This window comes from Jatropha curcas, chromosome 8, assembly GCF_041381405.1.
Source record: "Jatropha curcas cultivar XTBG-Jc1 chromosome 8, XTBG_Jcur_1.0, whole genome shotgun sequence".
Taxonomy (NCBI): Eukaryota; Viridiplantae; Streptophyta; class Magnoliopsida; order Malpighiales; family Euphorbiaceae; genus Jatropha; species Jatropha curcas.
Genome location: NC_143158.1, coordinates 5,273,211 through 5,288,170, shown reverse-complemented (window position 1 = coordinate 5,288,170; position 14,960 = coordinate 5,273,211). Strand labels below are relative to the sequence as shown.

General features: G+C 29.2%; 1 protein-coding gene across 11 annotated transcripts; it reads left to right on the top strand.

Annotated features, from left to right (window-relative positions):
* Nucleotides 1-6,442: 6,442 nt before the first annotated feature.
* LOC105633599 (E3 ubiquitin-protein ligase XBAT32) lies at nt 6,443-12,898 on the top strand. Of its 11 annotated transcripts, none has more exons than XM_089725109.1 (12): nt 6,443-6,461; nt 6,724-6,842; nt 7,489-7,707; nt 7,806-7,865; nt 7,952-8,023; nt 8,118-8,293; nt 8,409-8,569; nt 9,222-9,280; nt 9,380-9,426; nt 9,532-9,672; nt 10,412-10,503; nt 12,089-12,898. In XM_089725109.1, exons 3-12 carry the CDS (start codon nt 7,513-7,515, stop codon nt 12,619-12,621), a joined length of 1,536 nt encoding a protein of 511 aa, XP_089581235.1. In that variant the 5' UTR covers nt 6,443-6,461; nt 6,724-6,842; nt 7,489-7,512; the 3' UTR covers nt 12,622-12,898. The 11 variants fall into 11 exon arrangements, with proteins under 11 accessions (XP_089581235.1, XP_089581234.1, XP_012071618.1 ...); XM_089725108.1 differs by having other exon boundaries at nt 7,244-7,707; XM_012216228.4 differs by lacking the exon at nt 6,443-6,461 and adding an exon at nt 6,488-6,599 and having other exon boundaries at nt 6,724-6,813.
* The last annotated feature ends 2,062 nt before the right edge of the window (nt 12,899-14,960 follow it).

Here is a 14,960-nt window from a genome sequence, read left to right as displayed (position 1 = left end):
CTTTCACTAATCCCATTTCAAATTATTACTATTACAATCCAATTAAAATTGCACTTCATGGGAAGAAACACCAAATGAAATTAAAATAATAAATGAAATAGAAAACAAAATAGAATAATAAATTTTCTATTCTATATTTAATATGCAACATGAAATAAAAAAAAAATTACGATTCAATTTCTTTATTTGGTTATGAACATGGAAAGGAATGAAACCAGAAATCACTTAAAATATTAAAGTAAGAGCATATTTACTATTTTGAAAAAAAAAAAGGTATATTTGTTCCCACGAAGGAATTTATATTTCATATTATTCCCTTTTCTATTTTTTTTTTCTTCCTGCACTTTTTGTAGAGAACAATGGAATGGAAAATCACTAATTGTATTTTGACTTAATAATTGTACACCTGTAACTTTTAGATCCGTTAGATTATTTTAGTCGCTCATTTCAAAAAATTACTATTTTTGTCATTGAGTGATTAAATAATAGTATTATATTAAATGGGGAGAATTAAATTACGAAATAGTATTTCTATACTATATATAAATATGAAAATAAGAGAGAATAATGAGATTTTTGATATCACCCTAAATGAAATTTAGAATATTCAAAAATAATCTCAGTCGTAACCAATTTAAAAATTATATTTTATACTAATGAGTGCTTGGATGAGTGATTCGACACTCTTCTCTTTTAGGTTAGGTCGAGGATTCGATCCTCATTGGTGGAGTAAATACTCAGGGAGCACTTTATCTCTTCTTAGACCGACCTGATATGAGCAAGATTTAGTTTTATCCCGGTGGACTCAGGATACCTGTGGTTAAGACAAAAAATAAATAAAAATTACATTTTATTACTTGATTGGATATAATTTATAAAATTTATTTTTTAAATAAATAAATATAGATAATAAAAAAGAAAAAAAAATATACTCTTTTTTTCTTGTATGGTTATAGGAAAAATTATAGGTTTATTTGGAGAAGATATAATATTTCTTTTATGTAATATTTTTTTATTACGTAATTAACTTAATTTGCAACTTAGAACAATAGAGAAACAAAATATTTGAATAAACTCATTAGCTAACTAATATTAGATCCTAGCATGATTTGCTTTATAATTTTTATTTATTGACTTGACTTTATATTTTTTTTTGTCCATCAAAATTAAATTTAATTAAATTACAGCAATTTTCAGGTTATTTTTGAAATTCAAATTGATATTTTTTTAATATAATTTATTTATCGTTTTATGTTGAGTTCTTAAAGAGTTTTGTTCTGAATAAAAATTTATTATTTATTATTTCTTTTTTCGTTATTGAATTAATTTGTAACCACTGTCACTTTAATTTACCAAGAGATTTATATCTTTTTTGCAATAAATAGATGGCCTCCTAATTAAATATTTTTAATTTTTTTGATATTTTTTCTTTTATATCCTAAATATGTTTGACTTGAAAGAAAACAGTGTTTATGAAATTGAAAAAAACTATAACTATATATTTCTGTTTTAGATTTCAAGAGTTCGTGAGTATATTCATATATTACTTTATCTAATACACTGGGAAAGTAATACTATCACACTATAGCCAAAATAATTACCATTATAAATTCAGATCATCCTCTCATTTTTTTCTTTTACCTATCAGTAAAAAATAATTTGTTATTATTATTATTTATTATAGTTGTACATCGATATTGATTTGGGATTGAGAGCAAAGATCGGGAATTGAGGGATAAATTGATTTTCTTTTTGAGCACCTATCAAAGTTTTAAGAATCTACATGTATAAATTAGGGATCGAAGGAAAAAGTATATGTATTTGATTGAACTTTATTCTGAAACCATTTCATTATATAAAAAAAGAATCAAGTACTTAAAAAATAGCATTGCAAGTAGCCTATACAATAAAATCTAATACAAATTAACCGATTGTATTTATTTTAATCTAAACAAAAACGTATATTTTAATATTATATAGATAAAAAATTAAAAAAAGACAAAAAATGAAAATATAATTAGTATTGTCAACTTACAATGCACGTCATAAAAAAGACTAATAGTAATAAAAGAGTAATTTTCTAATGAAAGGACTTCATAGTTATACATATTTCAAATGTTAGATACTTTACAGTAAATTTTTTAGACAGTAAAAAGGAAATAATAAATTCAATTAAATTTTCTTCTCAAAAAAATAAATTCAATTAAATTTTAAGGATTTTATAGTAATTTGCCCATGAAGATATATTAACAGACATAGACATTCACAATTTCACATTAATAGCCTAGTAGGCGGATGATGTGGGACACGAGACACTGTACATGGACGCGTCGAGGATCCGGAAATGATGAAAAGGCCCATTCTGCAACTGCATGTGCAAAAACATTTGTTGTTGTTAACAACTTAATGTCCCCAACGGACAAAAGTACCATTTTTTTTTTTTTTTTTTGTTGAAATTGGGATCTGAAAAAAACAAGTTTGGACATTTTAAAAGCTCCATATCATTTGACAAAATTCCACTCTTTTCGGATCTTAGATCAGTACTTCATGTTTTTTTTTTTTTTTTCATTTTAATTACTGGGTCCGTCTCAAAATATAAGTTTTATTAGAGTCAATATTTTATTAAAAAATAAGTATTTTAAATAATATTTTTTAATATTACCTTCAAATACATCACAATGATATTAATAATTTTGCATTTAAATAATGATGCAACGAGGGAATTAAAGTTTGACACGTCGTTATTATATTAGCATGAAATAATGATATTAAGGGAATATTAAGATTTTAAATTTCAAAATATTTTGATATAAAATGGGATTAAAATCAGCGTTACATCAAAATATCATTTGATTCTAACTAATAAACACAAAGGAATTGATTTTTTTTAAGAAAATTACAATTTCTCAATTTATTTATATAGGGTGTATGAGATCATATCATAAATCAAACCAATAGATAGCTATTGTTATCACTATTTTCTTTATTAAATATTTAAAAATATTGTTATTTTTCTCATTTATTACCATTTAATGCTTTGATTGGTTAGATATATGGGTGGTCGTTGAAATGAAAAATCGGATGGGTTTTTTGTCTGTTATAAATTAACGACCTAATCCAAAAGCCCAAACCAAAAAAGCATAGGCCTAGATTTCCGCCCAAAGACACTACTGCCCCCACAAAGTGACACTGTGATGAACTGGTTCACAAGATTGAACACTAAAATGGAGGACATAAAATATTGAGGACCATTTTTATAGGGTCAAGATTTCCTTTAATGGCTCCTAATGTAATTTTTAGTTTGTCACCATATATTTAAACCAACTATATAAATTTATCTATAAAATTTATAAAATTAAAGATTTGATCCTTAATAAGTATTACAGAAAAAAAACAATTATAATGATAGAACACCAAAAATCCTATAAGGATACTAATCTTACACTCAAAAGGACATTATAATCTAATCCTAGTTCCTTGTCTTTGATTCTTTAGACTGATGCTTGCGGTATTGTTAATATAGGTTTCTACTTTTTGTTTTGCTCTTTTTTTTTACTAAAAAAAAAAATTATTAGAACACTTTTGGAAACTTATTCATTTTGTTTTTTAAAAGTTTAAAAAATTTATATTTCACCTCGTCAGTTTCCAACACTAAATTAAGTGGTACAATCTATAAAATATTAATATTTTATACAATAAATTATCTTATGCTAAAAAGATATAAATACAAATACTTTTAATCATAATGAAAAAATAAATTAACAATGTAAGCACTAAAGTATTTAAAAGAAAAAAAAAAAAAAAAAAAAAAAAAAGAGGAGGGTTCTCAAATCTCAAAATGAAATATGCTAATAATATGAAGTTTCTTTCACTATAGCAAAGGGTGCTTTATTATTTATTAACTAATAAAAGTGTTGAACTGTCTAAGTACAATATAATTGCAGTCCAAGTGGGCAGCACATTACCTTCAAGAATTTATTATATTTAACAAATATTTTTCTTTTTAATTTTTAATAAATAAGATTCCAAGCAGGTCCCATTGCTTGCCCTCACAACTCAATTTTGGACTAATCAACTTATTGCAACATGTTGGTTTGATTTGGTCTATTGTTTATTCCTTTTTTCCTATTTAATGGAAGAGGGCTATTTTATTTCTATTATTGTATAAATTATTCATAATTAATAAATTGTTTAGGAGAGTGAAGGGATAGATAATATTTGTAAATTAAAATAAGCAAGGAAGAGAAAGGAAAATGCTATCTATTATTGTTTTGTTTTGAGGATAAATTATTATCTCCCAGCCTATTATTTTAAAATGTATTATGCAGATTCATTTCAAAAAGTAAATTATTTACTTTTTTCTGAATTAAAATGAGTATCCATTGTTAATTAATAAATATATCTATTAATTTAGATACTTGTCGGTCCTATAAGATCAACTAATTTATAAAATTATATATTTTTTCCTTAATGCTTGACTTAATCATTATGTAGCGAGTCTAAATTTTACGAGATATGCTTGAATGTAATTTTATAAAATCATATATATTTATATGAAATGTCAAAGTCGAGAGTTGGATTTTTTTTAGTTTTTAGGAAATTAAAATTAATGATATACATATTAATTTTCTAAATTTAATTAGATATTAAGTTTTAAATAATTATTTATTATATTCTAAAGTATTTGGAAATAATACAAATAAATATTTGGGCTATACCTAAATTTTAAAATTCGTCACGATCTCAAGTTTAGCCAAAGTAATAGGTTCACATGTAGTGGCGGGGAGAGGAGTGGCCACAGGTGACCTCGCCCTAGCCCAAAAATTATTATATTTTGCACCTTAAAATAGTGAAAATTTTTTAATTCTCTCTTTAAGATAGTAAATTTTTATTTTGTCTATTTAATTTTTAAAAGTATTTTTGGCCCCTAACTTTTAATTAAAACTCTTTGATTTTGTACATGGTTGGCTCGGGTCAAATTAAATTTAAATTTATAAATTTCAAAGAATTAGATTTAATACATTTCAGATCACGTATAATCAAATCTATTAATTATGAGAAAAAAATAATATATATATATATATATATATATATACACACACACACACACGTACATATATACTCTAAATTCAATTAAAATTCATTCTAACAACCTAAAATTTGTCTCCTTCCAAAAAAAAAAAAATCTAAAATTTGTTAAACAAAAAGGCAAAAAAAGAAAAAAAAAGGACATCAAATAAATAACTATGGCTATATAAGGAAATTTGAGTGCTTTGAGCGTTTTTAGAATATGAAATATGAAAAATTGAATGTTTTGAATATGAGGTTTTTTTTTTTCAAAAATTTTTCTTATATTAACATTTAAAATTCACATTACTGAAATGCTAAATAGTCACATTTTTTAAACATTGAAAATTAATTAATGTGCTTTGGAAACAATAAGGATTAGTAAATGTATATGAGGTCAAACTTTAAGAGGTCCAAGTAGTAATTAAAATCTATTTGTAAGAGAAGGTGGAGAGGAGGTGGGACTGACAGTGATCTTCTTGTCTCTAATCACTGGAGAAGTTCTTTTTTTTTTTTTTTTTCATTGTTTCCAAACGAGTAATTACTTTTTGTATTAATTTTATTTCTTTATAATATCTAGCATCATCAATTTTATTTCTTTAAATTAATTAGTATTACAAAATAAAATATACAATGAGTGAATAATTAGCTAATAAAACTATCTAAGAAACCTAACAATTAGAATACCAGATATTTAAATTTATGATTTATTAAACATAATTTTTTATCTTCTAAAACATTGATTTTTATTTTAACAATTTTATTTCAGAAAAAAGTTGGTTAGAACATTTTGATTTTTTTTTATTTTTTAATTTTTTAATAATGTTGATAGTTATATATATATATATATATATATATATATATGGTAATCAATGGTAATATCCTCAAGCTATTTTGCATTAACAGAAAAATGTAAAAGCATAAAACTCTTTTAGAAAATTCCCTTCAAATATTTCTTAAATAAATATTTTTCACTTAAATCAGGAAAGAGAAAGAAATAAAAAAATGTTAAGAGTAATTTTAAGAATTAATTTATTTGGTAAATGATTATTTCCTATTTTTTTATTGTAATGCAATATTTGAAATTAGATTATTATTGAGGATTTTTCTATTTTTCAGAATTTATAACTCTCAATGTGGAAGATAGAAAATAAAATTTAATATGATATAAAAATTGATCCGTAATATCTTTTTTATTGTTAAATGGCAATAATAATAATAATTAAAACCATATTCCATAAAAATGGTAATCAGAGGATTCCTTGAACAAAAGAGATGGGAGTATTATGGAAAAAAAAAAAAAAAGGGACAAGTTAAGGGCACCTTAAGGCGGATGTGAACCAAGCTGACTGCTGCTGACCATTTGATTTTCCCTCCACGAACACGCCTTTCATGCAAGCTCTCTTCATTTCTTTATTATTATTTTGTTGGTTGAGGTTGCAGTTAAAAAGTCACCGTCTTTATTTTTTATTTTTTCATTTTTTATTCCTTTCATGTCTTTCTTTTTTTTTTTTTGGCAAAAATTAACAATGGTACGTATATAGGCAAGTGTCTTTCCTTCGTTTTAGTTAAAGACAATCTACTATTCTATTATAGTGTTGCTGATCTTATTTTTAACATTTTGTTTCTCAGTAAATTCTTTATTGTTATTTCCAGATAGAGAGATACTTTATCTTAGTTTTCACAGGCTTTGATTCTTTGAGGAAATGGGTATGGTAGATTTTGCTTCTTCGTTGTGAATTTCAGGTGGGTGCTCGAGGTTTTCGTTTCTTGAGGTAAATATACGTATATTTTTCCTTATTTTGGATCATTTGTTGGAGATTTTGATTTTTTTGAAGAAACTAAGAAATGGGTTTTGGGGATTTTGATTCTTGAAGAAAAATTTGAAAGTGAGTATTGAATATTTATTTGTAGTTGATGATAATTTTGTTTGGGAAGTCCGGAGATCGTTGTTTTCTTTGGGAAAGTAATTTGCTTTGTTTTTGTTGTGATGTGTTTGTTTTGTTGGGTTTCTCGAAGTTCACGAGATATTTAACTAATCAGTATCACATCCAGATTGTAACCTTATTTTGGGAAAGTAGTATTTTTTTTTTCCTTAATTTTTTTTTTTTAATTTTTAATCAATGAGTGGTTAATGACAACCTTTTTGTTCTTTCTTTCATCTGGATGTCAACAGGAGTCTTGTAGTTCACCTTAGGAATTATCAAAAGTCAGTGAGATTCTGACCGTTTCAACCAATCGTTTGATGAGTTAGTGAGCTTTCGGTAGCTGTTGGTTTGGTAGATACAAGGAATTTATGTGAACTGTTAGCGTTTGACTGTTATTCAATTGTCTTTATAGAAGCTTTTACCTGGTTTAAATTTAAAGATTGAGGAAACAAAATCCCTTTTATTTACTGTTCACTTTGTTCAAGATCAACAGACTTTTCTGTGGAGCGAAAAAATCATGAAATTTCTAAGCCTCGTGGGTAATTCCTTCGGTTGTTCTGCATCTGGGGAACGTTTAGTTTCTGCAGCAAGAGATGGAGATCTTCAAGAAGCTAAGGCTTTGTTGGAATGCAATCCAAGGCTTGCAAGGTATTCAACCTTTGGAGTTCGAAATTCTCCGTTACATTACTCTGCAGCTCAAGGTCACCATGAGGTATTTGATAATTTCAATTGAGTTGGTAACGTGTTCTGTATGGCAAATGTTTACTATAAATATCGAGTCTTTTTAACTGTGCTTTTAAATGGTTTTAGATAGTTTCCCTCTTGATTGAGTCTGGAGTTGACATTAATCTGAGGAATTATCGGGGTCAGGTAATGTTAACATGATTTTCAGATTTCCAAAAAATCAATTACTCATCTACAAAATTATATAAAGCATTTAGTTTCTCATTTTACAGACTGCTTTGATGCAAGCTTGTCAACATGGTCATTGGGAGGTTGTTCTGATTCTGATGCTTTTTAAAGCCAATGTAAGTCACTTTCCATTCAGACAGATTAACCATGAATGGTTTAAAGAATTTAAAGATTAAGATTGTGAAAATTTTGTGGAATCCTTGACTTTAGATTCACAGATCAGATTACCTTAATGGGGGTACTGCACTCCACTTGGCTGCTTTGAATGGCCATACTCGCTGTGTGCGCCTCCTCCTTGCAGATTACATACCTAGCATCCCTGATTGTTGGAATATATTGAGGGAAAGATCAAATGACAGTGAACCAGTCTCAGAGTTTGATGAATGGTACCTACTATTCTAAATTCCATGACTAATGTGATATTTCTTTCTTCCTTTCTCTTCTTTTTTTGCCCCGTTATGCTTTCTTGATTTCTTTCTTGTGCCGTTTTGCTTGCATCAGTGCTCTGCATGAAGTAATTAATAGAACTGCTGATGGAGGCATGACTGCTCTGCACATGGCAGCACTAAATGGGCATGTTGAAACTGTCCAATTACTCTTAGATTTAGGAGCTTCTGCCTCTGAGGTCACTGTGGAAGATGGAACCACTATTGATCTAATAGGTCATACTCTTATCTTTCACATTTTCAATTTATAATCACTGTCCACTGCTGATATCGATAATTTACCGGATTTTAGTCAAATAGTAATGGAGGTGCACTTGTAGTTAATTTTATTGTTGTTTGTTTGATATTACTTTGAAATTCACACACTTCTCTGACTTCTGTACAAGATTAATAACTTCAAAACCATGATTTCAATGTATTTCTCACTTTATTTGGCTTGCAGCTAGAGGCTTTTAAACTTTGAAGAGTTTTGCAAATCCATTTAAATCATTATTGCGTGCTTTTTGGTACCATTCTTGCAATTAATCAACTGAAGGTTATTAGTTGAAATATAGCGAATAATGTTATGATATTGTGTAGGAAAATTTATGGGACTCGTTCTTTCTTGTCATCTTGTAGAAAGCAATATTCCAAACATGGTTGTAGAATATCCAATTCTTAAGTCACTGCTGAAATAAAGATGATACTTTACAGTATTACAGGCTACCTGATAATGCTATGGCCGACTCCTAATTAAACAATTTCCTCCCTGATGTTGTTATATGTGTACAGAAAGTTAATTCTCTAAGTCTACCTTTATTCTGGATTGGAACTATTATTGCTGCAATTATATTTTGTCTAATGCTGTATGCCTGTTTTCACTTTTCAGGTGCTGGAAGCACAGCTCTTCACTACGCTGCATGTGGTGGTAATGCACAATGTTGTCAAGTATGTTTCCCATTAAAGAGGAAAAAAAAAATTTAAAATTCAATCATGATGTTGCAATTATGCTGAAGCTTTACCATCTTCGTAACTATTGTTGTTCAGATTTTGATTGCCAGGGGTGCCAGTCTGACAGCTGAAAATGCAAATGGGTATGCATCTCATATGTCTAGCATAATATTGCCTTTATACTGATTATCTTTATGAATTGACGGTTGTTGACTTATCTCTTTGGCCTTTTTTATCTTTGGTTCAAGATGGACACCATTGATGGTTGCTCGGTCATGGCGTAGAAATGAACTTGAAGAGATGCTTAGTACACAGCCAGAATATGAGCCAAAAATGTGTCCTTCAACATATTTATCACTTCCCCTTATGAGCATTATCAAAATTGCTAGGTGAGTTTGGTTTATCATATTTTGTTGCCTATACTATTCCACATTAACCTACTGTTGTATAACTATCTACTTATGAATCTTGAACATTTTATCCTCACCTTGCTTGGTATTGACATACTAGGGTTTTGATCACATCCCTGGGAGTATTTAATCTTTTGCATTATCTAATCTTTGATTGTCCAAGTGAAGTATGACTTAGAAGTGCAGAGGCAGTAGTGCCTTATGCACATTAGCATTAAATCCATGAAGAGGCTAATAGAACGGGGAGATGTGTCTTAGAATTTGTACCATCCAATTTGAAATTTGTGTAAGACAAATCACTGGTATTGTGTAAGTTTTTCTTCACACATATTTGCTTTCAGACAATTTTGGGTTCCATGCAACTTGAAGTAGAAAAATTTCCTTATCCAAGTAATGTAAGTTATCCTTTTGTCATGTGCTTAGGTTTTTAGATGTGTTGTTGAGTCAGCTGATTCAAACCAGCTATGGTAATGAAACTACATGCTGTGTGGATCAAACACATGTGTGATGCAAGAAATCTGAGTTAAATTACTATAATCTATTGGGGGAACTTGATCTGCATAACATAGTGATGAAGGAATTTAAGAAATGTAGATAACTTACTTTCTTTTGTCATATAAATTTTGTGAATATGCCTGATGCACTTTGTTGAGAAGGGACGTGGAATAGAATGGTTGTATATCACATTGATTTCTCTGTTTTTTGGGATTGTTTCCAGAGAATGTGGATGGAGGAACAATGATTTGCTAACCACCTGCAAGGATCCATGTGTTGTTTGTCTGGAAAGGGCTTGCACAGTCGCTGCAAAAGGTAAGTTGCTTTTACTAGCAAATGATGTCCAATGTTCCATTATGTTTGTGAGAACTAATGTTACCAACAAGCACACAAGCACATGTTGCGGGAAAAGACAAGTTATTCGAACAAATTTCCTTGGATATTTGTTTTATGTAAGTCCATTGTCTGGTGCAATGGTTAACGCCCTGAGCTAGCAGTGAGTTAGATTGTAGGTTTGGGTGTAAGAGTAGCCACCACATTTAAAAGATGCTGAAGGATTGGCCTATCGGAGTAGTCTTTCATCAGGATCTTGCTACTGTAGGACTTCTGGTTATATATATTTTTCTTCTGCATCTTTTTCATTTAGGTTGGCTCTATTGCCAAAAGGAATGACTCAATAATACATATCCTTTTTTTTTTTTTTTTTGGCTGATTTAAGTTCTCACGAGGTAAGGAATACAACTTCTACAACCCTTACCTCAGATTCTCTGTCTTATGTTCTGTTCTTTGAGCTCTTTTAGGAAGCTAAAAAGAAAAAAAGTTCAGGTCCTTACATAAAAAATTCTGTTTTATATTGTAATAACGTTCCATTCTTTTTTTCTGAGCATAATTCTATTTGGACATACCCATTGCCACTAAAAAGTGAAGTTGCTGGATGCATCCAAGGGGACCTGTGGGTTGCCATTGAATCCTCTTCAGTAGGGATAGTAAATTGGTGATATATGGCTGTTATGATAATGGTTGGTACTTGGTTATGATGATTCAAGAGTTGATCTAATTGAGTTAGCAATAGGGTTTGCTAACCGTGGTGCCATAGCGTTGGTTTTTTTTATTTTATTTTATTTATTTTTCTTTTTTTTTTTTGGGGGGGGGGGGGGGGGGGCCACTGGAGTACATAGTTATTAGAGGGCAACTTAAAGAGCAGAAATGTACCATGCATATGAAAACTCAAAAATCAACTAAAATTATGAGAAAAATGAATCCTTTTTTAATATGAACTACATATTGGATCTCAAACATCTTAATAATGACACTTATAAGTTGACCATTAATATAGTTGCAAGTCATGCAGATTTGGTGATGGACCAAGTCTGAGAGTCTGATACTCTGGTAGTCTACTGAAGTATATTTTTCTTTTTGCTTTTTTTTTTTTTTTTTTTTTTTTTTTTGAGAATTTGTTTGGTGTAAGATGAATTCCATAAATTATGGAATTCACGTGAAATCTAAACTTTAGAAGCTTGTTTGGTATACATAAATTCCATAATTTTTGTACAATCCATTTACAATTCCACAAGTAACATTTTTGGTATATGCTAACATTAGAATATCTTTAATTCTATGAAATTCTAATTAAGTTTGGAACTTTAAATAGAAGCAAAGCTAGAACTTCTGTATCAAAAAAAAAAAAAAAAAAAAAAAAAAAGAGGGTTGCTTTCCATTATTCTGTTTTTCAAATGCTCGGGAACCTCCTTTCTTATCTGGCAATGGCATGTTACATACGAATAATTGTTGGAATCTGAATTCATAACCTTGGTTGAATGTCTGTGATTGTGAATTGTTCTAGGATGGATAAATCCCAAGGATCACCAAAAATAAAAGGATTTGATATTCAATGATGCAGGCTGCGGTCATGAATTTTGCACGTGGTGTGCATTATATCTCTGTTGTACATTTTGCACCTCAGCTGCTGCTCAAGGTCCTCCAGGCTCTGTTACCTGTCCTCTCTGCCGACACGGCATAGTTTCGTTTGTGAAGCTTGCAGAAACAAGGCGAATGGTGAAGACAATTGGCAGAACAAGTTTGTCGCTGTCGTTCTGCTCATGTTCGGTTGAGGAGCTAGAACCCACTTCAGTGATCACTCCACTTTGCAAGCCAGATTTTGGTTGCGCTAGAATATCCCCTCTTTCCTCTTCTTTTCGCTCTTTAAGTTGCCAGAAGTTCCCATCAATGAAATTCAATACTAAAGGTTGCTTAGGAACTCCAGACACATGCCCTTCTTTAGTTCCTTGTAATATTGACCGGAACCTCCGCGAAAAACTGGTGAGGTGTTCAAGGTTAAGACTCGGACGATCAACTTCTAGCAATGCCGCCAGGCGCAGAAGGTCTTGGCTATCAGCACTCAATGAATATGTAACTATTGGAACTGGAAGCTGATATTTCATTCAATTATTTTATTTGCTTTTTCGATTTCTTTCAATTTATCAATTTAAAAGAGAGAGAGAGAGAGAGAGAGAGAAATTTTCCCACCATTTCTTTTTGTCCATAATTTCAGCTTGTAAGTTGCAATCTTGGGTGTAAATATGAAAAGCATCTGGCAAGCGGCAACCATATAGGATGAGCTCAGGATTTAGCTTTTCTTTTGGTGCTCAAAACAAGTGAAATGTTGTTTAAATGTTTATTCTTGTACCTTGTCATTCCATTTATTTTTCCATCTTGATATTGCTTGAGATTTTTCAATAGGTTTCAGTCTGCGACAAATAGATAAATCAACTGGTGCACCCATTTTAAAATATAAATCAATTTTGAGTGTTTCAAAGAGTAATAAGTCAGTTTTTTTTTTTTTTTTTTTTTTTTACTCTTACCCTTGTTTAATGTGTTCAAATTATTCTTAATTTTTTTGTAATTTAGAAAAATTAATTATTTTCTTAAACCATTCATATTTTGGGATAGAGGAATAAAATGATATTTATATATTTTTGTGCAGATAAAATGTGTTTATATCACATGTACAAGTTCATCCAGAACTTTAATGTTTGTGGGCTTTTAATAGATCAAGTTTTTTGGGCCTATCTTTTAATAGGGCAAGCTTTTTGGGCCTGTCCAAATCTGATTCAACTATTATAAGGCTCTAAACAACTAATACTGCCTCTATAAATTAGTAATTAAATTTACATTTTATCTTCTTTATTTCTTAGAATTTAATTTGGAGATTAGATCTAAGTTTTTCCCTCATTTCAAAATTTCCAGTCTTGGACATCTTAATGATCTGCTTTTAATTAGGGGAACCATTCAAGCATGGTTTGTTTGATGAATAATTGGGAGTTTAAACTTCAATTAATAAAAATATTACGATATTGATTTGAAATATTTAGTAATTAAAATAAAGATTAGATCAGTATTCCAAAATGTAACGGTCAGCAACGCTAAAAAACATAACATGGTGGAAGTTGAGATTTTTTTTTTTTAAATTACCATTATCCGGATTTCCAGTACCACCAACTAACTAAACTAACTAAATTTAGCTTGAAGCTTAATCACATTTAAAGCTTTTAACCCTCCAATAGTAAGATGAAATTTTAATTTTACACTTGTAATATAATTGATAAATTATTATTTTCATGATACTTCAAGTATTATTTTACAATAAATAAGCAGGCAAATTCAAATAATTAATGGCTAATTTGAGCTTTTATAAAAGTGAATAAATACTAAATAAGATACAAGAAATGGTAAGTTATACTATCATTAAAATGACTTTAACAATAATTTACTAACATATATTCTTAAAAAAAAAAAAGAGTCAATAACATATAAGAGCATATTTTAATTTTTTTTTTCATCTGATGAAATACTCTAATTATTTTGGATGTAAACACTACTTTGTTAATTAAGCCAAGTCTTTGTTATTAAATAGCAATTAGTCTAATTGCACCAAAGTTACAACTACCATTCTCAAAGCTAATCAATAGCTATAGCACACTGAGTTTTCAAAGATAGATATAACAAACTGCACTCATGGTCCTTCTAACCCAAACACTGCTTTCGAAAGAAGAATTGCAAGAAATTTAAAGCTCATCTCATTAAAAAACTATTCATAAATTACAACAGCAATACCATTAAACTCTACACAAAGCTCAGGAGGAATACATTGAAAAAGAAAAGATGGGAAGGAGGGCTAAAACAATAAAATATAAATAAACTATTTAAGGCGTAAAGAGCTGACACCGTAGTAATACAAAATTTTAAAAGTCTTGCAAGGTCAAGAAAAAAAAAAATAAAAAATTAATTAAGAAGCTCAGATAAGATAGCACCGTTAAAATAAGTCTAGTTTGTGCTTCATTCTCCATTTATGGCGGAATCCATGATGTTGGTACTTTCTCCTACAGACACATTCCATCGAAAAGAACCTCTTTCTATGGAGAAACAAAGAGCATGAGAAGGAAAAGACAAGCATAGAGAAGAGAAGGTAGGGGAAGTGATAGAAAAGGGCAAGAAGAGATAGCTGTTGAAGAGATATACGTAGTTTATATATAGTCGAAAAAAAAACAGAGGAGAGAAATTAAATGTATTAAAGAAAGTACTGACATTCCAAAAATGTGTTTAGTTCCAACAAATAGTTAAAGAAATTATCTGATTAAAAGAACATGAACATAACAGTGTACGATGGAATCTCTATTCTATTCTTTTTATATTATGAAATTTTTTGATAAATAATTATAATAATTATTAACGTGTAATTTATAATAATGACAGTGTAAGATTATGATTTATGA